Source organism: Carcharodon carcharias, chromosome 19, assembly GCF_017639515.1.
Source record: "Carcharodon carcharias isolate sCarCar2 chromosome 19, sCarCar2.pri, whole genome shotgun sequence".
Classification (NCBI taxonomy): Eukaryota; Metazoa; Chordata; class Chondrichthyes; order Lamniformes; family Lamnidae; genus Carcharodon; species Carcharodon carcharias.
Genome location: NC_054485.1, coordinates 18,135,416 through 18,160,777, shown reverse-complemented (window position 1 = coordinate 18,160,777; position 25,362 = coordinate 18,135,416). Strand labels below are relative to the sequence as shown.

Below are 25,362 nucleotides of genomic sequence, written 5' to 3'. Positions count from 1 at the left end.
AAGGGCAGGACTGGCGGCTCATTGTTTCACAGTATAGAATCTTCAGGCGTGATGGGGTGGGGGGTGTAAAAGAGGAGGTGGCATTGCACTATTGATCAAGGAGTCAATTACTACAGTAAGGAGGGATGGTACCTTAGAAGGTTCCTCAAATGAAGCATATGGGTAGAACTTAAAAACAAAAAGGGGGCAGTAATTTTGCTGGGAGTGTACTATAGGCCCCCAAACAGTCAGGGGAGATAGCGGAGCAGATATGTAGGAAAATCTCAGAGAAGTATAAAAATATTAGGGTAATAATAGTGGGGGATTTCAACTTCCCCAATATTAACTGAGATAGTCTTAGTGCAAAAGGCCTAGAGGGGGCGGAATTCTTAAAGTGCATCCAGGAGAGCTTTTTGAGCCAGCGTGTAAAAAGCCCTACAAAAGAAGGGGCTGTACTGGACCTAATCTTACAGAATGAAGCCAGGCATGTGTTAGAAGTGTCAGTGGGGGAGCATTTCAGGGATAGTGACCATAACTCTAAGGTAGTTATGGAAAAGAACAAAAATGGACCAGAAATAAAGGGCCTGAATTGGGGGAAAGCTGATTTCAATATGATAGGACTGGATCTGGCCAAAGTGGACTGGAGCAGTCACTTGTAGGAAAATCTACATCAGATCAGTGGGAGTGATTCAAAAAGGAAATAGTGAGAGTTCAGGGCCAACATGTTCCAATATAGGTGAAGGGTAGGACCAACAAGTCCAGGGAACCCTGGATGTCAAGGGATATAGAGGATTGGATAAGAAAAAAAGGAGGCTTATGGCAGATACAGAGGACTGAAAACAGCGGAAGCCCTAGAGCAGTATAGAAAGTGTAGGGGGTCCTTAAAAAAAGTAATTAGGAGAGCGAAGAGGAGGCATGAAAAAACACTGGCAGGCAAGATAAAGGAAAATCCCAAGGCATTTTATAAATGTATTAAGGGCAAGAGGATAACCAGGGAAAGAGTAGGACCATTAGGTACCAAAGTGGCAATCTGTGCTTGGAGCCGGAGGATGTAGGTGAGGTTTTGAATGATTTTCATCTGTGTTCATTATGGAGAAGGATGATGTAGGTGTGGAAATCAGGGAGGGGGACTGTGATATACTTGAACCAATTAGCATTGAAAGGGAGGAGGTATTAGTGGTTTTAGCAGGCTTAATAGTGGATAAATCTCCAGATCCAGATGAGATATGTCCCAGGCTGCTATGTGAGGCAGGGGAGGAGATTGCAGGGGCTCTGACGCTAATTTTCAAATCCTCTCTGGACAAAGAGGAGGTGCCAGAGGACTGGAGGACAGCTGATGTTGTACCATTATTCAAGAAGGATAGTAGGGATAAATCAGGTAATTACAGGCCAGTGAGTCTAACATCACTGGTAGGGAAACTATTGGAAAAAATTCTGAGGGACAGGATTAATCTCCACTTGGAGAGGCAGGGATTAATCAGGGATAGTCAGTATGGCTTTATCAGGAGGAGATCATGTCTAACAAATTTGATTGAATTTTTTGAGGAGGTGAATAGTTGGGTAGATGAGGGTAGCGTAATTGATGTATTGTACATGGACTTCAGTAAGGCTTTTGACAAGGTCTCACATGGGAGAATGGTCAAGAAGATAAGAGCCCATAGGATCCAGGGCAGTTTGGCAAATTGGATCCAAAATTGGCAGAAGGTAGAGGGTGATGGTCGAAGGTTGTTTTTGCGATTGGAAGCCTATGATGAGAGGTGTACTGCAGGGATCGATGCTGGGACCCTAGCTATTTGTTGTGTACCTTAATGATTTAGACTTGAATATAGGAGGTACGATCAGTAATTTTGCAGATGACACAAAAATTACTGGTGTCATAAGTAGTGAGGAGGAAAGCCTTAGATTACAGGACAATATAGATGGGCTGATAAGATGGGCAGAGCAGTGGCAAATGGAATTTAACCCTGAGAAGTATGAGGCGATGCATGTTGGAAGGACTAACAAGGCAAAGGAATACACAATGAACGGTAGGACCCTAGAAAGTACAGAGAATCAGAGGGACCTTGGTGTACATGTCCATAGATCCCTGAAAGCAGCAGCACAGGTAGATAAGGTGGTTAAGAAGGAATATTGGATATTTGCATTTATTAGCCGAGGCATAGAAGATAAGAGCAGGGAGCTTATGTTCGAGCTGTATAAAACGCTAGTTAGGCCACAGATAGAGTACTGTGTGCAGTTCTGGTTGCCACAATATAGGAAGGGTGTGATTACACTGGAGGGTGCAGAGGAGATTCACCAGGATGTTGCCTGGGCTGGAGCATTTTAGCTATGAGAGACTGGATAGGCTAGGGTTGTTTTCTTTAGAGCAGAGTAGGCTGAGGGGGGACCTGATAGAGGTATACAAAATTATGAGGAGCATAGATAGGAAGAAACTTTTCCCCTTAGCGTAGATGTCATTAACCAGGGGGCATAGATTTAAGGTAAGGAGCAGGAGGTTTAGAGGGGATTTGAGGAAAAATTTTTCACCCAGAGGGTAATTGGAATCTGGAACACATTGCCTGAGGGGGTGGTAGAGACAGGAACCCTCACAACATTTAAAAAATATTTAGATGAGCACTTGAAACGCCATAGCATCCAGGGCTACAGGCCAAGTGCTGGAAACTGGGATTAGAATAGATAGGTGCTTGATGGCTGGCATGGACACAATGGGCCAAAGGGCCTCTTTCTGTGCTGTATAACTCTATGACTGAGGACAATGGCTTCAGTTTTTCCAATATTTAATTGGAGGAAATTCCTGCTCATGCAGTACGGGGTAAGCAGTCTGATAATTTAGTCAAGAGAGATGTGGTGAGGTAGAGCTGGGTGTCAAAGTGTGAAAAATAACCCTGTACTTTAGGATGATGTTGCCCAGGTGAAGCATGTAGATAAAAAATAGGATGGTATTAAGGATAGATCCTTGGGGGATACCAGAGGTAAGTCTACAGCAGCTGGAAGAGAAGCCATTGCAAGTAATACTCTGGCTACCATTAGATAGAAGAGAATGGAACTAGTTGAAAGCAATCCCATCTAGCTGGAAGAAAGCGGAGAGGTGTTGTAGGAAGATGGTGCGATCAACCATGTCAAAGCCTGCAGACAGGTCTAGAAAGATGAGGATGGTTAATTTACCTTTGTTGGAGGCACATCGGGTTTCATTTCTAACGATGGTAAGAGCCATTTTGGTACTGTGGCAGGGGCAGAAACCTGATTGGAGTGATTCAAACATGGAGTTCTGGGAATGATAGGCATGAATGGGAGGTGACAACATGTTCAAGGACTTTGAAGAGGAAAGGAAGGTTGAAGGTGGGGGTGGTGGTAGTTTGCAAGGATGGTGGAGTCAAGGGTAGTTTTTTTATTGAGAGGAGTAATGAAAACAGATTTAGAGAAAGGGACAACACCTGAAGAGAGAGAATCATTAACAATATTGGCTAGCATGGAAACCAGCAAGGGAATTTGGATGGTCAACAGTATCATGGGAGCAGGAGGTGTGTCTCGTGGACAAGATGAGCTTGAAGAGGGCAATAAGGGAGAGAAACTAGAGAAAGATATGAGTTCAGGGCTAGGATAGTGGGGGAGCTTTGAGGAAGTGCACTAAGCTAAATTTAGCCCCACTTTTCTATTTGCACAGGCTCTGGAGCAGCACTGTCGAGTAGAGACTGGATTTTCTGGGATAAGAGATGTCTACAGTACCCTGCCACACCATGATGATGTACAGCAGAGCTTTTTCCTTGCGGAGACGTTAAAGTAGGTATCCGATATATTCAGATAAGCTGCATGGAGCACTAAAACTTAAATTCCTCCTTTGAATCCATTTAATCCAATGAGTAGCCAAATTGGACAGAATTGGAAGCTTGCAGGTTTAATCCCTGATAAATGCTGAGTGAATTAGCTTAGCCCAGGAAGTAGCACAGCTGTTATAGTTAGCCTCAGGGCCCTGAGGATAAAGAGGGAAAAAACAATTAAGGTTCCTGTTGCAGGTGACGATTTAGTGGTCATGGCTGAGATTGCATATCTTGAGATATCAGGACATAATCGTGCTATATTCTATGCCTCAGCTACTATGTACCCTCCATGGTAAAATAGTCAGCTACATTTACAATCTGGACTTGCATCTTCTTAATAGACACTCAGGTGAAATACCAGAAGGAAACTCCTGCCTGTGGAGTTTACCTTAGCAAGAGTCAACGGGCACTAAATCAGTTTGCCCCTGAAATTAGTGGAGCACTGTATCCAATTTTGGGCACATTTAGGAAGAATGAGAAGGCTTTAGAGCGAGTGCAGAAAAGATTTGCCAGAATGGTTCCAGGGATGGGGGACTTGAGTTATATGGATAGATTGGAGAAACTGGGTTTTTTCACCTTCGAGGATAAAAGGTTGAGAGGAGATTTGATAAGAGGTGTTGAAATCATAAGGGGTCCAGATAGTAGATAGAAACTGTTCCCATTGACAGATGGATCAAAAACTGAAGGATACAGATTTAAACTGATTGATTGGCAAAAGAATCAAAGACAATTTGAGTGAGTAGTACAGGGAAGAGGCAGGACAATGGCACTAGGTCATAATGCTCATTTGGAGAGCCGGTGCAGACACAATAGGCCGAATGGCCGCCTCCTGTGCCATTAAATTCTGAGAGTGACTAGGGGAGAGGCAGTTGTGAAGAGGTGTGTCGGGGAGGTGGTGTGCGTGTGTCTGAATCGTACATGAGTGCATAAGATAATATTTTTACAAAGTGCTTAAACATAGATTTTCATATTTATATATGTTGATCTATGATACTCAAACTTTAATGATTATGCTATGAATGTTATATGCTGCTTTATTGCTGTTTTGTTTTTGCCTGCAACTGGGTTCATGTTAATTTTCAGGAGTTTTTTTAATATATAGTCGTTCATGGGACATAGCCATTGCTGGCAAGGCCGGCATTTGTTGTCTGTTCCTAAATGCCCTTGAGAAGATGATGGTGAGCTGAAATGGAGTTATATTGGAAAATAATTTGCAACACAAGCCCTAGACCTTTGTTTCACTTTGTATGTACACAAATCAGCAAAGTCATGTTCGATTGTTAGTTTGGACTTCATCCTGTATTACATGCACTAACTGCATTGAATGCTGAGGTCACTTTGGTGATTTTATACAAGTGCATTGGTCCACAGTCTAGGATAAGCAAGGGGGAAAATAATATTTCGACACACTTAAGGTCTAATAATTCCACCAATTTGAAATGGCCTAGAAATATTTGCATTTCACTGCAGATCATAAAAAGTGCTATAATTACATGGTTCCTTGTCACAAAAAAATTTCAAACTTTTTTTGTCTTTGGCCACTAATTTTCGGACCTTTCTGTCTTTAGTCACCCTCAGCCCTGTCCTCAGCATCTGGTGGCAAGGGCTGTTCCTTTATGATGCAAGGTTGTGCAGCATTCCATGACAAGTCTTGGGACCTATTCAGTCAAGTACTGCAGCTCCTCCAGTCCAAGCAGTGGAAACCTACTGCCTGCTCTATCAAATCTTTTGTGCAACATGGCTCTTGTATCCCTGCTGTACATATGTTGCAAACAAGAATCGGGAACCATGTCGTCAGCAGATACCCTTTGTCAGCCAGTAGCTACCCTTTTAGTTCGGCGTGGTGGTTGATGTATAGCTGGCACAAAGGACTGCCACAGAATGAATGCATCATGGCAGCTGTCAGCACTAGTTGTGGTCTTACACCAGCTGCATATTGAGGGAGCAGAAATCCATTTGGTTCAGTACATTGCTGGGTTGACATGAGGCGCATGCAGAGCAATGTGTGTGAAGTCAATTGCACCCTTTGCCATGGGGCAGCCTACAAGCCGTGCAAACCCTCTTGTTGCTCTTCCAACTTCTCTGCCTAGCGGGTATGAGATGAAACTGTCCCTCTTCACACAGCAATCTTCAGTGACCTCCCTTATATAGCAATGTACTGCAAACTCCGAGATGTTTCTGATATCTCCACCAGCAGCTGGGAAGGAGTCAGATGCATAAAACTCCATAGTAGCATTCATTTTCACAACCACTTGCAATGCAGTTCTTCGCTGCTCTGAGATTGGGGATGTGACTGCAGCAGTTTACATGTTTCAGTGTCACCTTACCTTTGTGAAGCACAGACGTTTCAAACAAAGGTTGTTGAAGTTTAGGTAAGTGAATTGCCCCCTAAAGACCCTGGGCAGATCTGGCCTCCAGCAGAGACCCCTTCTCCTCCTTCCTCTTCGAGCAGCTTCTCTGCTGTGTATGGCCTCTATTCATTCTCCCAGCCATGCTCGTACCAAAAGGAAGGCCTACTACAGCATTCATGACTGGGAACAATTGGTTTATGCAAAAGCCTTCGAATCAGCAGAAAAGTACTTCAGCACCTACCAGACATCTCCTTGTAGATGTTTGAAACTTTAAACTATAGAAAGCACCACAACTCGTAGAATTGCAGCAACATCCAGCAGAAATGAATCAACAACTAACCTATAAATAGTTGGTGATCCCTTTTAATTAGCACATGCTGCTTAATATCGTGTACAGCTGATCGAGATTTAAGATAGGGCGCATACTTTGTATGTACGGAGATCCTGTCTAAAACAGGCATTAAGCAGGCCTTTAGTATCAATGAGGTGCCCACCACCACCAGCCCATAACCATTTCCCCATCCCCTGCCGAATATTTTTCAATTACTACAAACAACACATTGATGCAATGAGAAATCCTCCCTATGCTCCTTCTCAAGCACATATATACTGAGAGAAACACTAGGGCATCTAAAGTCCCAAACCCAACAAAGCAAAACATTCCCCTCAACCAACTGAAATTCAGATATTTAGACACACTCTTATTAAACCGTGAATGTTGGACTCTTAATAATGTGAGTCACACTCAACGGAACTTAATGTAGATGACGGGCGTCTGCGGTGGGGGAGCTCCGCATCACCTCTTTTCGGGAAGCCTACTACATCAGGTGCTGATCAGGCAACTAACTAGGCAGCAGCAGGCTTTTCCCAGGATCAAGGAGCCCAGAGGCAGAAACCCTGCACGCCGAGAGCTGCTAGCAGCTCGTCATTGCTTAGTAATGCCACCAGAGAGGCAGTGGTTGTTGCCAGTATTGCACCCATCCGAGGTCCAGGTCTTCAAGGGACCTAGGCCACAGGAGAGTGAGGGAGAAGGGGGATTGTGGGGTCAGGATCGCAGGGGAGATGGGAGAATGGGGTCAACTGCACGGACATGGGAGTGGCCCTCAGTGGGATGCCAGGTCCCTCAAATCAGGCCAAGGGAGCTGCCCTCTCCATCCCACGGAAGCCCACAACCAACAGGATTTGCTTTTCAGGCTTCCTGCATGGCGTGTCCCCCACCCACCGTTGGGTGAACACCAGCGGCAGCGGGATGAAACCCTTAAGTGGGCATTCATTGTTGTCCACGAGCCTTCCTTGCGTGGTCTTAATTGGGGCAAAGGCAGGAAGGCAGTGGGGTCCCATCCCCACCTAACTCCCTCCCACCCAATTTAATGTCCCTGCACCACTAAACTCGCAAGTAGGAGGCATTAAATTCAGCCCAGAGAGTAAAATATAATTGTTGCAAAATGTAACATTCTGCGTTTTCATTATTTCAGGTGCTACATTAACCCTTTTTTGCATTTACCTCCTAAAACAAGGTACCTTTATATACTGTTCTCTGAAGATGAACTGCTGTCTCCAGAACACTGGGTGTTTAACACCGAGGCCCATCCACTGCCTGTAATACAAAGGAACACACAGGAACAAGTGATCACAAATGATCAGTAAACAAATCTACCCTGAAGAAGGGTTAACTTTTATCAGTCGTTTGGGTTGAGATACATTTCCTTTCCAGTAAAGGACCTTTATTGATTTAGATAGAAATGAGTTAAGAGTCAGCAGTGTAATCGATGTGTTGTGTTTGATCTACTCTGGACACATTGATTTCCTCTGTGAGGAGTTGCGTGGCCTGTTGACTGCTTGTAGTGGGTCACACTAAAAGCAAAGTCTCAGAAATATTTTACTCGTACACAGGGTTTGAATGAGGGAGAATGCAAGCATCAATTTGACTCTGTTCTTTCTGACCAAAGGATTAAATTTTCATAAGTGTAAAGGCTGTTACTTTACTTTACTTCTCATTTTATAAAAAAAATATATTTGTGTAAAGCAAAGTAAATGCATATTCAGTTGTTTATATTAATAATTAAAGTAGCATCTCTCTGGTACTACGACCAAATATTTCATTGACATGATCATCTGAGAATTCTGCAGCTCTAATATCCATTGACTAGAACTTTCATTTTCTCTGGGTCACTGATTTGTGTATTTGCATAAAATGTTTTTCTGTGCTACCTTAACATGTTTGTTAATTAATTTAAGTAAATTAGCAAATATGTTAAACAGTGTGGATTAGAATAAAATTAGTCAACAACTTATGAAGAAAAGAAGCAGGAAATTAAATATTAACGGTGTGAAATTCATCTTAAGCAGTAGCAGTTTTGGATCTTTTACATTCTGCCCATTTTACACCACTGCCCAAGGCAAATCTTACAACTTTAATGTTTATTTTTTATATCCCACATTGACTCTACTTTTTTTTGCAATATACACAGACTGAACCAGATTTTTCTGCAATATTGAGAGAGTGAAATTGGTCCATGCCAGCAGCATGAAATGGACTGTTAGCTGTTAGTTTTTCCAGGTAATTATGTTTTTGTTTTTGTTTTGGACTGTTAGCAGACTGGCAGCCAATTTTTCACCTCACCTGATTTTCTTTCCATTCAGGTTCACAGAAAAATAGTTCAAACTGTTTTTTAATCACTCCTTTCCTCATCTCACAGTTGCTTTAAATTCAAAATCTTGGCAATATTTTCCAAATTAGTAGAAAATAATAACTGGCTCAGTGAAAAATCATCTGCCAATTCACTACAGGCCATTTTTTGTGCTGCTGGTGTAAACCAATTTCACTTCCATTGTGTTTGAATCCAGATTTTATTTGATAATTATAATCAACAAGAAAATGATTTAATGAAGTGTTTTTTTGACCTCAATCCCACTTTACTACATAATCATGTAACACCTAATCAAAAGGTATCATATGTATTGCTCAAAAATAATGTACACTTTCATCAGATGTTATACATTGAAATTCATTCTGATCTGTTTCTCAGTTTGGTTACACATTTATGCCATTTATTTTGTTCTTAGTTATTTTATTCTGTTCTAATCCCAGTTGTGCTTTTACAGTGTTTCAGATTGAGCTCAATTATACATTTAATGTATTTTTCTGTTGTCAGTTATACATCTATATCATTTGATTTTGATGTCTACATTTGGACAGTTACAAACATATGAAAACGACAGTCAGGAAAGGATTCACTGGTCTATTCAACTTGCTCCACACATTATGCATCATAAAACATACAGTCCACACCAACCTAGTGCTGTGTAATCTCCTGGGAGAGGCAAAAAAACAAATTAAAATCCCCAAGCCAATTGTGGGGGAATCTGGAAAAATTCCTCTGAGTCCCGGAGGTGATCAAAACTAGTCCAGGAGATCACATTGTCTCTGATTTACATTACAGGATAACCTACATTTTGTAATATTATTCTGATCACAGAATTATATGGCTCAGACAAAGGACATTCAGTCTTTTGGGCCTGTGTTGGTGCTCACTTTTCTACTCTAATTCCATCAACCTTGTGTAGTTTTATATTCTTATTTTCAAATAGCTATCTAAATTCCTTTCAAATGATGTCTGACTCACCATACATGAAGCATTACATCTAATAATTATGAAAATTTATTTAACACTTGCCCTTCTTCTTGTGATCATTGAGTCTGTGCCCTTTGTTACCAATTTACCAACCAGTGAAAACAATCTTTTATTACTTATCCCCTGTACCAATTATAATTTTGAAAACCTCTTTCAGATCTACCCATTAAACTTTTTTCCAGTTAAAAAAAATTGCCTAATGTTTCATGATATATTCTCATTTAACTTCTCATTCCTAATAACATTCAAGTAAACCTTCACTGTCCCCCTTCCATGATTCAACCTCCCTATAATGAGATATCCAGGACTGCACATACTACTCTAACTGTGGCCTTAACCAATGTCTTGAACAAATTCAACATCATTTTTTTTATATATAGTATTACCATAAAGAAAACTGAGAATGCCAATTGGCTTTTTATATTTTATTGGGATGTAGTGGAGGGCATACCAGGTACATGCATTTTATTATTGGAGACGAGGATGCCCATTTTTGGCAGCATGTAATGAAGGACATGCAGAGTATATTCACTTCTTATTGTTCCAAATTAAGGTCCAGTCTCTAAAAGCACAAAATGGTAAACCACATAAGGTTAAGGTGATGCAGATGTTTTGCTGAATCCCTTAAGACTATGTGACAGCTGCTATTACAGCTATTATTTGGACTAAATACTGCTATATTTATAGTGATTCATTATGAGACCAAAAACTTAGAAGTTACTGTTGATGATGTTTGTGGACAAATATTTAACAGATATAATCAGAGGAATATTTACCAATATTGTCAACACTAATTTCTCATTACTGGTAGAGCAAGAAACAAATTTATTATGTGGTTAAAAGATTACCTGAATGTCTATGATACATTGTATAGATTTGGGTCCAGCTTATTGGGTGTATTCTCTCATTTGAAGCAGTATATACAATACTTGTATCTTTAATATATTAAAAGTCTTACAATATAGCATCACTCCCTGTCACAATTAGTTCCCGCAATGCTTTCCTCATCATACCCTAATTCACTCAATGTCACAGAAGATCTGTTAATATATAAGAAATCTACACCGAATCCTTGAAAATGCACTGAATATGTCAAAAAACTAAATTTCTTTGAGGAATCTCCTCAGCACATTCCCACAAAAAAATTCTCAGACATAATGTATAGAATAATCACTTCTAGAATTGCCACTACTTCCTTTGCCTAGAATTCTTTGTTCCTCTATCCTGTTAAGAATATTACTATGTTAGGGAATAATTCCTTTCACTTTTCTTTCTGTAAAAACTACTCCTTCACATTTTTCTGCATTAGACTGTGGCTACCACCTATTTCTCCACTCCACCAATCTATTTATGTCCTCCAATTTTCTGTATTTTTCTTCACAAATTGCAGTCCTCATATTGGGTATTATCAGCAAATTTCAATATCATTCCTTGTGGCTATGTCCAATGTATTTCTATAATTGTGAAAAAAGACATTACAGCAAAAATTGTCGAAGTACACTACTACCAACTCCTAGCATTCTAAACCCTAGCCACCTCACTGTCTATTTAGATTTATTCTTTTTAACACAAATGCCTTAATGTTCATAACAAGCCTGTAAATGGCATCTTATCAAACACCCTTTGAAAGTCCAGCATACAACACTCTCTATATTTCCTTCATGTATGCACTCTGTAATTTCTTCAAATAAATTCAGTTAAAATTGAGCATGGCCTGCTTTTCTAATCCTTTACTAATTTGTCCCATGTTATGAATCCTAGTAGTTTATCCCTAACTGAGTAAGACTAACTGGCTTATAATCTCCTGGTACATTCTATTTCCATGGAATTTTTCTCCTGGAATAAATTTGCACTATTTCAATCTGATCTCAGTTATATATTTGCAGTTTCATGCATTTTTTGTTTGTCATGTATGTACGGTGTGCCTTCAGACAATGACAGTTGTGTTGTTTAATCTGGTTAATGTAACAGAGTAAGATCATTTAGTTAAACACATAGTTACTGAATGAAATAATTACAAATCCTTGTATTGTGTGATTTTTGTTCATCGTCACCTTGAAAGGGAATGGTGTATTTGTTTTATCCAAGATGATTTGACATAAAATTGCATGAATAGAAGGTAATTTTATAATGAGCACAATGCAGAGATATTGTAATCCGGAATTTTTGAAACACATTCAACAGTAGTAGCACTGCACCAGAAGTCTCTGTCACAGAAATTACCGCCGTAAAATGAATTATATATTGCTATTAGCTTGGATAACTTAAGTTCATCCGAATACTGAACTTTGAATGTTACAAACCCAATTTCTGAAAATATACAGCTACCACAGTTACAGTGCCAAAATACTCTGCTCCATATGTACTACAGTCCTAATATTCTGAGGTCTACTGAGATGTCATTTCCTTTCTGCTATTAATTGCCCCCTTTACTCAACCTCCCAGAGTTCATCTTGTTCAACTGACCCCTCAACAAATTATAATACTGCCTACTCATGAACTTTAATGCAATCTTTAATTTTCTTCTGGATGCACTTAAAAACCTTTTTCATTCTGCCTTTCAACATTTGTTAATAATTCTTTCCCTAGCCTTTCATTTCATTTTTCATCATTCTTTGACCCACCCTCAAAGTTTAATACCCCTATCATTGAGTGACTCAATGCACTTTAATAGTTCATATAGCCAGAAGGAGATTTTTTTCTTCACCTCCTGGGCAGAGATCAATCATTGTGGATCCCAACCCTTTTTCATTCCATGGAGGGCAAAAAATCTACCACTAGGTTAGGTCAGTGCACTTCAGTACTCTTCTCACCTGGTGCCTGTGCAATAGTACTCTGCTTATGTGGTTTCTGCATCTTAGTACACTGCTCACCTAGTAATACTTTGCTCACCTGATCTTGGTGCTTTCTTACATCTTTCACCCGGTCTCTGTGCTTAAATACTCCACTTACCTGATCTCTGATCTTTAATGTTCTGCTCACCTGGTCTCTGCACTTTATTATTACACTTACCTGGTCTCAGTGCACTTTAATGCTTCCCCCACTTGAACTCAGTGCACTTTAATGCTCCCCCCACCTGAACTCAGTGCACTTTAATGCTTCCCTCATCTGGTCAATGCACTTTAATATCTGGGTACACTTCTTAACTCTCCCTTTCCTTACGACAGCAACATACTGATGTGTTTATTCAAACATATTTTGTCTCTGTTTCATTCTGACCAGAGCATACATCACCCAACCTGTTGTTAACAATGTTTTCCTTAACGGCTTCCTATCATGTACTGCATTAACAATCCAGGGGTAAGTTATCCTCTGATTTTCCACTTCCAACTTGATACCTGACCCATGCTCAGCCCTTTGCACTGCTGCTCAGTTCAGGAACTGAAAAGTTTGAGCATCAAACATGCACCCCTTTTATGGACATTGATTTGTGTTCCTCTCATTTTACACACAGCCCAGTGTCCAGTGCCAGAAGTAGACCTGACACTATTGGTTTGCATACTCATTAGGTGTCTGGCAGTTGACTGAATCAGGATCCTTAATGAAATTGCTATCCATACATGCTTGGAATATCACTTGTTTACCCTGTTCAACAATTCGTGGCATGAACAGTTGACAAGCCACCATCACAAGCGTTATTTAAAGGAATCGTCACCTCCATTAAGTTAAGTTTCTGGTTCTTTGTTTTAGCTTGCCAAATTTTTGGCTGCTTTGGCTACACTTTGCATGTGAAATGCTTTGGAAGAAGGAGTTTGTTGAGATCATTAACACTTTCTCAGGATTAGCTTAATCAGACCAGGAAGAGTAGTAGAGAATACTTGCAGAAGCTGCTAGAAGAGAGCAAGAAAGCAATGCCACTTTTGTGAGATGACAACAGTTCATCACTTTTCCCTTGGAGGCAGGCAAGCAGAAAGAAAGCCTGGTTTGCTGGATTCCAGTAGTGCATAGACTGCACCATGGTATTAACTGAACTTAACTGGTATTAACTCAATAGCAGTCTCCATATGCGGGGAGCATAATGACCAAACCCATGTGGGGTGGAGGGGGGTGGGGCGGGCGCGTGGGAGAGGAGTTTCCTCGTTCCAAGGTACTCAGTGCCTCATTAAGAGACCCAACATTGGGAAGCCGGAGCTGCATGCTCCCTAGAGCCAACCCCTGACTTTGCTGCTGGCCCCTTGCCCTTCCTTCACCTCGACCTGACCCCTACCCTACCCTCTGACCTCCTTCCTGCCATTGCTCACCTGTAATTTGGGATCCAGTAACGATACTAGGCTTCGGGTTTCTGTAGTACCAGCAGCAGCAGCCACTGCTTTCCCAGTGCTGCTGCTGCCCTCTAATTGGCTAGTAGCTTTTGGTGGGCGGGACTTTTGCCTCTGGGGTCTTTGATCCCAGACAAGGCCTGCCGCTGCCCCATTAAGTGCCTGAGTAGCACTTAAGTTGGTGGGCATTTCATTAAAGAGGTGACGTGTTCCCACCAACTCTTCAACCAGCAAGCGAGACTCCGTTAAATGGCGTCCAATGGTTTCATTGCCTGGTTGGAAGCCCTTGTGTACAGCCCAGAAGAAATTTCACAATTTAGAATAGTATGCTGCATGTTCTGTAATCCTACAATAGAAAAGGAATTGGCTTGGCACTTCCTGAGGAGGAAGTACTAGTGAAAAATGAAGAAGGGGATGAGGGACCAGAGGATGTAGAGGAAGAGCACAGTCCACAGCTGTGAGCTGCCAGAACTACAAGACAGAATTTATTAATGAGAGATTCTTCTGAACCTTCCCCTCCTCCTCCAGAGAGCATCAACAGTCCTTCCATCTGATCCAATCTTGACATCATCATGACCCTCAAACAGTAGACCTTCATGGGTATTACTGTTGCATCATTAGGATTATGAAGACCAACATCAAACTAAAAAGATTTCACTTTACTGTTCCAAAGAATCCAATCTTGATTTGACAAATAGTTACACAATTGATGCCTATTTTTAGATTACTCATGTAAAACTGTAGTGCATATCTTCTGTGCTTGCTTACTTATTCTAGTACTCCTTTGAAGTAGTTTCTACTGGCTACAACTTGAGAGGTGAAAGGCTGCTGAACTTTCACTGAGGACATTTGAAATGGCTCTGATAGGTGACCTTGAGAAGTTCTGACTGTTAAAGGCTTGACTGCAGACAACCTGAGCTCACCTTTGCCCCAGGGCAGTCTGACTCTTCTGCCTGTCTGCAGAACAACAGCACTGGTTGACAGGATGCTATGGGTGCACGTGTGCTGAGATAAGGTAGCATGTGCCTCTCCCATGGAGTTAATACCATTCACGGGGGGCTATCTTCCAGCACTCAGACGACTCTGTGTAAGATCAGAGTGTAGGTGTATGTGAGGGTGGGATTTAAGTGAGGAAACAAGTCCTTGTGGGACTTGTCCTCCAACCTTGGCAAAGGTCATGCTCCTGACATGCCCCCCTCACTGAGAATGACGCTGGATGAGATGTGACCACCCTCTGTAGTTGCCTGTTCCTTCCTATTGTGTGCAAGTTTGACCTGCAAGAACAAAGGGAATGTGTTAGTGGTGGAGTAGTGGGCTGCTTTAAGTCAGATAGAATAGTGTGCTTTTGTGTTAAAGATGACAGACCTGTGAGAGGAGTAACAGGAGAGTAGCAGCTGTAAAATGCTGCAGTGGAAGCAGAAGAATTGAAGAAAGAAGGAATTGCACTGCAGTGATTTGAGGGGAGAAATAGGTGCTTAGAATGCTGAGACCAGAAGCAGTTCAGGGCTAAGCAGAGAATATTGAGTATTGTAGGGTAGGAGGCGTATGTTAACAGGCCTGATGAGATCATTGCACCATGTCCTGGGGTCATTGCTCACATACTCTGTCATCTCTGTCCACTCGTGCCATACAGCTTTCCTGCATACCTTCTTGCTGCCCTCCTCCACTAAAGCAGCATCACAAAAATGAGAGGCCTTTGCTTCTGCCTACCATTACCAGCAATCATCAGTGAGAGTTCCCTTTTGAAAGGTGTGGAGTTGCCTTGAAATGGTTTTATGCACTCATTGTGACACTCCCATTAGCTGAATTGCCACTGAACAGTGTTGAGTAGTGATGGCGGCTCAACAATTCTATTTAAATTAATTAAGCGGACCTACGATATCTCTGTGATTGGGTATGTGCTTCAAATATGGAATCCATTCTATGTCTGAAAGCAGTCTTAAATTAGTTTCTACCCCACCGTTTCCAAAACATTTAGTCTTCTGGTATATTTTGAGTGCTGCTTAAGGCTGTATTTTCAGTGTGATTCATATCTGCTTCGTTGAGCTTTCCAGTACTTTAATCCCCCAATTCCAGAAGATATAACTGGTTATGGCTTTGATAAATATAAATGAACATCAGATTATTGCCAACTAAGCACTTAATGTTGGTCAGGACAAGACCATGAATCTCACTAGTAATAGGTTGAAGACAAAGAGAAAACTCAAGGTGGAGCAAGGTACATTGTCAAGATTTAAAGACCTACTTCAATTTAAAGGAGCAGATACTATGATGGGCTGATTTTCTTTTAGTGCTGATGAGCCAAGCTTCTACACAGTCCTTCTGCTCCTCAGCTTTTCCCATCAATAAGTAAATCATGAACAATTGGATTCCCAAATTTCTTAATGCTTCCTCATAACAACCATGTCTCTGGGTAAGAGAAATCATTGGTGGAGACCGTAGAACTAGAATGCAAACTACATTTTCCAATCATCAGGTAAACCAAAGAAACATATAACAATCGATATGAAGTAGGTCAAAAGTTTGACAATTTACCTTTACATTTGATGTAGTGGGGGTGAGAGCTGCCTCTGTTATATATTACAATGGATTTAGTCTGGCACATGGAAACGTAGAAGGGATGGAATTTAGGAGAGGTAACATCATCACAACCTAATTCTAGTATTTGCATGACAATGCATTGAGAATACTGTCCATTTCCACCAAACGAATGAGATGAACACAAACATTTGTAAGAAAATAAGTAAGCTCCATGAATCCAGATGTTATGCCTGAGGATGGGAGATTACCTTGTGCACTGCATATTCTAAACAGGAGTCAGATATAATTCAGGAAATTGTAGTCTACTTTGCCTGATGGTGCTAATGCCAATTTTAACATATAATTCATCTATTTTCTCTGCTCCACAATAATATTTGTCCCTTTTTAATCACAGTTCCTTTTATGCCCCATTCACCAAGCCTGTCGCTTCTCATTCTTTGCTTTTTTAAGTTGCTGTCCCCATTAATGCCCCTTCATCTAATTTCTTGGGTCTATGTTAATATTGGATAGGAAAGGTTATTGTGTAATGGAGCATTTAATGTCCACATCATTTGCCTTAAGCATATGTTTAACACCCATTTTTTTAAATTTGTTCTTGGGATGTGGGCATCACTGGCTAGGCCAGCATTTATTACCCTTCCCTAATTGCCCTTGGTGGTTGTATAAGATTTACTTCATTACAGCTATTTTGTTCTTCATCAATATTAGATCAAATAAATGATTAATAATGTGTTCAGACTGAATATTACTTGGAGAAAATATTCACAGGTATTTTTTAGAAATGAAATAACTCCCTGCAATAGCTGAGTGAATAAATGTGTTCTGCATCATGAACAATGGAAGATTTAGGCCAGGGTGCTTCAGCCTGACATCTGCAACTGAGATCAGTAACGTAGAACAAAAATACCTGTAAAAGCTCAGCAGGTCTGACAGCATCAGCGGAGAAGGATACAGTTGACGTTTCGAGTCCGTATGACCCTTCACCAGTTCTAATGAAGGGTCATACGGACTCGAAACGTCAACTGTATCCCTCTCCGCCAATGCTGTCAGACCTGCTGAGTTTTTCCAGGTATTTTTGTTTTTGTTCTAGATTTCCAGTACCCACAGTATTTTGCTTTCAGCTAACTTAGAATTGATTGAGGATCAAGAACACTCTAGTTATGTGGCTCAGTTCCACACTAGAATCATAGAATTAATACAGAACAGAAGAGAGCCATTTGGCTCTTTCGAAGACCAATCCACTTAGTCCTGTTCCCTGCTCTTTCCCCATATCCCTGCAACTTTTCCTCCTTGCAGTATTTATCCAATTCCCTTTTGAAGGCTGTTATTGAATCTGTTTCCACTACCCTATTAGGCAATGCGTTCCAAATCTTTACCTATTGCGTAAGAAGGTTTTTCCTCAGTTGCTTCTGGTTCTTTTGTCAGTCACCTTAAATCTGTGCCATCTGGCTTTTGACGTTTCAGTTTCTCTTTATTGACTATCTAAATCTTTCATGATTTGCTTCAAGGAGAACAACCCCAGATTTTCCAATCTGTTCACATAACTATGATCTCTCATCCTTGGAACCATTCTAGTTAATCTTTTCTGTATCCTCTCCAAAGCCTTCACGTCCTTCCTAAAGTGTGGTGCTCAGAATTGGCCACAACATCCTTGCTTGGACCAAACAAACATTTTATATGGGTTTAGCATAATTTCCTGGCTTTTGTATTTTTTGCCTCTATAAAGCCCAGAATACCAGAGTTCTTTATTAATTGCTTTATTAACCTGTCCTGCCACCTTCAAAGATTTGTGCACAAATACCCTCAGATTTCTCTCTTCATGCACTGCTTTTAAAATTGTATCATTTAACTTGCATTGTCTCTCCTCATTCTTCCTACAAAAATTAGCCCTGCTCCAGTTAAGTATTTTTATTCTAGGTTGCTCCTTGTCCTTCTCTGTAACTCATTTAAATCTTATAATACCATGACCTCTATTCTTGAGAAACATGTTCACTGTGACTTTTCCACTTGACCTACTTCATTTCCCCAGGAATAGATCCAGCAATGCTAGATTTCTCATTGGTCAGGAACCGTACTGATCAAAAGTTCTTCTCAAAACACTTCAGATATCTTTCCCCCTCTCTCCCCTTAACACTGTCATTGTCCATTCAATATTGGGGTACTTTAAATATCCCATTATTAATACTCAACCACAACAACTTGCACTTATATATCACCTTCAACGTTTTACTCTGCAGTTCTTGCATGTCTCAGTAATTTCCTTACAGATCTGATCCTCTATCTCCTTCCCACTATTTGGTGGCTTATATAATATACCAAGCAGTGGGATCAGCAAGAAGGTGAAACTGGTGTAGAGATTCAGCCATAACCTTATTGAATGGTGGAGCAGGAATGAGGGGCTGCTTCTCTTTCTTCAGTTATATTCTTAATAGCTTGTCTATTGTTCCTTAACTCCAACCAAATGGATTCTGTCTTTGATCCCTAAAGAACATTGTCTCTTTCTAGCACTATAATTTTTTTCTATAATGGAAACTGCTCCCTAAGGAGTTTATCGATTCAGCCTTTTTAGAAACTAATTCCCTTTTTAAAATACTTGCAGTGAGCAGACTTTAGTCTGAACTTTTATTAATTATTTTATCTAATATTGATTGAAAATAAAATAGCTGTACTGCAGTGAAGCTTACAGATGATTGCCGTGTTTTTTTTCTCGAAGATGATGTGATGAAAGAACCATCGAATCAAGAAACCCTTCAGGGTAATTGTAAAAACATTTCCTTTTAAGCTAATCAGTTAAATAAAATTTTGAGTCTACAACATTATTTAAAAAGTATGGAAACGATTTGTAGAGTTCTATCATCTTACAGCATTACTTGACTATCAACAGGTTACAATGGCCCAGATTGATATATTAATATGTCAGAATAATTGCTGACTTAACAAGTGCATGTATTGACTCGTTGAAAACAGTAATAATTGTTGTTTGTGTGCATTTTGCATTGGTTCCTTATCTTTTAAGGTCCACAACAGGCTAATGTTTACACACTAAAGAATGAGCAATAATCTGAAGCACATGGAATGCATATTCATAGCTTTGAGGCATGGGGGGGGTGTGGGAAAAATCAAGATGTTTTCCTTTCAGCAGCAATGATTTTGCTTTTAGCATTGGGCTTAAGTGTCCAGTTATCCTCTTAACTATTTTAGCTCTTAGATTTCATTGCACTGCCTCCAGCAAGCTGACATATATTACATTTAAATTCATCGTGCTTGATTCCAGTAGAAATACTTGAGGTTCAGTTGTCAAGAACCTTTTGCTTTGTATTATACATTCACAGCATCTGTATCAAGTGTGCATGGAATTTGTGCTAGTGCTGTGTCATGTTTAGCAATGTGTACATCAATCAGTTCTCTTTGAGAAAGGCCTTGTTAAAATCTGCACTTGTCAAGTGCAGCCCTATTAAAATATTGTTTCCTGGTTGAGTTATTGCTAAATGGTGATTAGAATTAATAATGTATCTTTACTGTATAATTCACATATTTCACACAGTCAATATATGTTCTTAAAGGAAAAACAGTGGAATATACAAAGACCAATTTCATTTTAATATACTGATAATTAGTAGAACTATCTGTTGCACTAGTTTACAAACCGAGTGTTACTTGTACAATCCATTGAACAATTGTGAACACTGCATACAGTGTACATGAATTGAATTCTGTGATTTATACAGTTAAGAAAATTACTAAATATGATTTTGCAAATTGCAAGATGGACGAGATGAGTAAAATGAAATTGATTTGTATTTGATTGTTGTGCTAGCATTGTGGTAAGGGACTCTAGCTGGAATAAAGACACAACATGTTGTAAGATACTCTAATTTTCTTGAGCATACTTATATATTATTTTTCTTTTAGGACACAACGTTTGCTTCTGGAATTGTATTGATAAGTATTGTAATTTCATTTTATTTTAAAATTGTAATGGAAGCTAACTGCAAGATTGCAGTTATACAATGGATGCAAAACTGATGTGAACTTTTTCTAGTGGTTTAATATATGTAATTTTTTCAAGTCATGAAAGACCAAAATATGTAATAAATTTGGTATATTGTAACTAATATACTTTATAATTAAAGGTTGATATATTAGCATGTGTGCAATCAAACTGTTCTGGCATCAGATAATGACACCCTTTTATTTTTGTTCTTTTTTACTGTTAGCTAGTACCTGTTTAAATCAGTGCAACCTTACTTATATTCGATTTACATGTAGTGAAGATTGAATACAAGTTCTTCACAAGTTTTAACTATATATTCTTATAAATCTCACACATACTAATAAAAATAGGACAATACTTGCATGAAAATACCAAAGTGCAGAACTAGTAAAAACTCTATACCTCTTCCACAAATATCTGTGCCATTTCCCACTTAAATTGTTCCATGCTATCTCACTCCCTAGGCATTCTATTCCACATATTCACCACCATGAATCAATTCTGGGTGTCTTATTATCCTCTCCATCATGATGTCTTCTATTAGCATGCAGCCAGACCTGGACAAGATTCGGGGTTGGGCTAATAAGTGGCAAGTAACATTTGCGTCACATAAGTGCCAAGTAATTACCATCTCCAACAAGAGAATCTAACCATGTATCCTTGACATTCAACTGCACTATCATCACTGAATGCTCCTCCATCAATATCCTGGGAGTTACCGTTGACCAGAAACTTAATTGAACTAGCCATATGAATACTGTGTCTACAAGAGCAGGTCAGAGGATGGGAATTCTGTGGCAAGCAACTCAGCTCCTGACTCCCTAAAGCCTTTCGACAAGGCACAAGTCAGGAGCATGATGGAATACTCTTCACTTCCCTGGATGAGTACAGTTCCAACAATACTAAAGAAGTTCCACACCATTGAGAAAAAGCAACCCACTTGATTGGCACTCCAACTACCACCTTAAACAATCACTCCCTCCACTACCAACACACAATGGCATCAGCGTGTACCATCTATAAGATGCACTGCAGCAACTCGCCAAGACTCCTTCGACAGCGCCTTCCAAGTCCGCAACCTCCACCACCTAGAAGAGCAAGGGCAGCAGACACATGGGAACACCAGCACCAGCAAGTCCCCTTCCAAGTAACACACCATCCTGACTTGGAAATATATTGCTGCCACTACACTGTCGCTGGGTCAAAATCCTGGAATTCCCTCCCTGGTAGCACTCTACATCACCACGTTCTAAAATGCAATTAGGTTCAGGAAATAAATGCTGGCATCCCAGGGATCAAAATCCTTTTGTTGAGGGCTCTTTTTTGAGATTTTCCCCAAGGCTACTTTTCATTTCTCGGGCTACTTTTTCATTGTCACGAACTCCTTTATTATTGAATGTAGTCATGTAGTATCATTATCTTCAGTACTTGTGTTGATTTTTTTTTAGTTTTCTTCTTTAGGTAAATAAGGTAGAACATATAGCAAAGACTATATCATTAAATCTTTTAACTATTGGTGTTACGATCAGATGAGGAGGGGGTCGAATGGCTTAATTGGCACTCCAACTACCACTTTAAACATTCACTCCCTCCATCACTGGTGCACAGTGGGAGCAGTGTGTATCATCTAAAAGATGCACTGCAGCAACTCGCCAAGACGCCTTTGACAGCACCTTTCAAATCTGCAACCTCTACTACCCACCCTAGGAGAACAACGGCAGCAAGCACATGGGAACACCAACATGGACAAGCTCAATTGTCTGCCCACTCCTCATTTGCCAATTCAGTGAGTGTTTAACCGTTTACGTGCTGTGACTAAAGGACACTTATGAACAAATAGGAGCCGAAGTAGGCTATTTGGCCCCTCAAGCCTTCCCCTCCATTCATAAGATCATGGCTGATCTGTTTGTGTTTTGAATTCCATATTGTCATCTACCCCCCCGCCCCCCCGATAATCTTTGATTCACTTGCGTAACAAGAATCTATCTACCCCTGCCTTAAAAATAGTCAATGACCCTGCCTCCACCACCTTCTGAGGCAGAGAGTTCCAAAGTCGTACAACCCTCAGAAAAAATTTCTTCTCATCTCTGTCCTAAAAGAGCAACTGCTAATTTTAAAACAGTGCCCTCTAACTCTGGACTCACCCACCAGAGGGAAAATCCTTTCCACGTCCACTGTCAATACCATTCAGGATATTGAATACTTCATTCAAGTCACCCCTCACTCTTCCAAACTCCTAAGTTTACAAGCCCAGTCTGTCTAACCTTTCCTCATAAGACAACCTGCTCACTCCAGGTATCAATCTAGTAAGCCTCCTCTGAACTGCCTCCAACACATTTACATCCCGCCTTAAATAAGGAGACCAAACCTGCACACAATATTCAAGATGTGGTCTCACCAATGCCCTCTATAACTGAAGCATAACATCCTTACTTTTATGTTCAATTCCTCTTGTAATAAAGGATAGCATTCCTTCAGCCTTCTTAATTACATTTGTTCATTTCATACACCATTTCCTTAATATCACTATTAACTCCCCATTGTCACTCTCTAAAGGACCAACACTCACTTTACTTACTCTTATCCTTTTTAAATACCTGTAGAAACTCTTGTTGCCTGTCTTTACATTTCTAGCTAGCTTCCTCTCATGCATAATTTCTTTCGCAGAAAAAAGCAAAATACTGTGGATGCTGGAAATCAAATAAAAACAGAAAATGCTGGAAAAACTCAGCAGGCCTGACAGCATCTATGGAGAGAGCAACAGGGTTAACATTGAAATTGTATGACCCTTCAACTCTGAAAAAGGGTCATACAGACTTGAAATGTTAACTCTGTTTCTCTCCACAAATGCTGTTAGACCTGCTGAGTTTTTCCAGCATTTTCTGTTTTTATCTCTAATTTCTTTCTCCTAATTAATCTTTTTGTTCTCTGCTGTTCTTTATATTCTGACCAGTCATCTGACCTGCCATTCATCTTAGCACAGTTATATGCTTTTTCCTTCAGTTTGATGCTGTCCTGACTTCTTTAGTTAACCACTGGTGGTGGGTTCTCCCCTTAGAATTTTTCTTTATAGTAGGAATATACTTATTCTGTGTATTCTGAAATATCCCTTTAAGTGTCTGCCACTGCTACTCTATTGATCTATCCCCTACCCTAGTATCCCAGTTCACTTCAGCTAGCTCAGCTTTCATGCCCATACAGTTGCCCTTATTTAAGTTTAAAATGCTAGTCTTAGGCCCACTCTTCTTCCTTTTAGACTGGATGTAAAATTCAAACATATTGTGGTTGCTGCTACCTAAGGATGCCTTCACTCTGAGGTCATTAATTAATCCTTTCACATTATACAATAGCAAGTCAAATATAACCTGCTTTCTGGTTGGTTCCAGAATGTGCTGTTCTAAAAACACTATTGAAAGCATTCTATGAACTCCTCAACCAGGCAACTGCTGCCAGTTTGACTTTTCCAATTTATATGTAGATTAAAATCACCCATGATTATTGCTGTACCTTTGTCACAAGCACTCAATATTTCTTCTTGTATACTTCGTCCTGCATTGTGGTTACTGTTAGGAGGCCTGTAGACCTCTCCCACTAGTAATTTATTTCCCCCACTATTCCTCATCTCTACACAAGCTGATTCTAGATCCTGATCTCCTGAAACAAGGTCATCTCTAACTATTGCATTAATGCCATCCTTGATCAACAGTGCTGCCCCTCCACCCTTATCTAGCTTCTTATCCTTCTTGAATATCATATAGCCCTCAATATTCAGGACCCAATCCTTGTCATCCTGCAGCCATGTCTCTGTGATGGCTAGCAGAGCATATTTTACTTCAATGTGCGATATCAATTCATTTACTTCGTTATGGACACTATGCACATTTAGATACAGAGCCTTTAGTTTTGTCTTCTTATCCTTGTAACATCTAATCTTGACTATTGGTGTATTCTTAGGTTTTATCTCTCTGTCCCTTCCTGTTATTCTATGACCCTCATTTCCCATGTTACTATTATGGTCTCCTGCTTTGAATCTATCCTTTGATTTGCCACATTTATCTAAGCTTGATCTCTCACCCTCCTTGTTTAGCTTAAAGCCCTTTCTACTTACCTAGTTATGCGATTCGCAAGAACACATGTTCCAGCATGGTTCAGGTGTAGACCATCCCAATGGTACAGCCCCCCACTTTCGCCAGTGCAGGTGCCAGTGCCCCACAAATTGGAACCCACTTCTCCCACACCAGTCTTTGAGCCACGCATTCATCTCTCTAATTTTATTTGCCCAATGCCAATTTGCACGTGGCTCAGTTAATAATCCAGAGCTTATTACTTTCAAGGTTCTGCTTCTTAATTTGGTACCTAGCTTCTCATACTGATTATGTAGAACCTCCTTCCTTGTCCTACCAATGTCATTGGTTACATGGACCACGATGACTAGATCCTACCCCTCCCACTACAAGTTCCTCTCCAGCCCTGAGCAGATGTCCCAAATCCTAGCATCAGGCAGGCAACACGGCCTTCTGGACTCTCAAACTCTGTTGCAGAGAACAGTGTCAATCCCCCTCACTATACTATCCCCTATTACCGCTACATCCCTGTTTGTTCCCATTGCTTGAATAGCTTCCTGTGCCATGGCCAGCCTGCTCATCCATCTTGCCGACCTCACTTTCGTCCACACAGGTTGTGAGCACCTGTTTGACAATTGCTAAGTCTGAGGCTCCTCCACTACTGTCTGCTTGGTCCCATTATCTGCCTTGATGACAGTCACATCCTCCTGTCCCTCACTGC

The 25,362-nt window shown here is 40.4% G+C and overlaps 1 protein-coding gene across 1 annotated transcript in view; it reads left to right on the top strand.

Moving 5' to 3' along the window:
• The window catches only part of LOC121291459 (mannosyl-oligosaccharide 1,2-alpha-mannosidase IA-like), a 145,403-nt gene extending 131,581 nt beyond the window's left edge, over positions 1-13,822 (top strand). Inside the window, exons 11-12 of the mRNA XM_041212665.1 lie at positions 3,644-3,759; positions 7,666-13,822. Of these exons, the coding sequence (XP_041068599.1) occupies positions 3,644-3,759; positions 7,666-7,795 (246 nt within the window). The 3' untranslated portion in view covers positions 7,796-13,822. The remainder of the gene's footprint in view (positions 1-3,643; positions 3,760-7,665) is intronic.
• Positions 13,823-25,362: the final 11,540 nt, after the last annotated feature.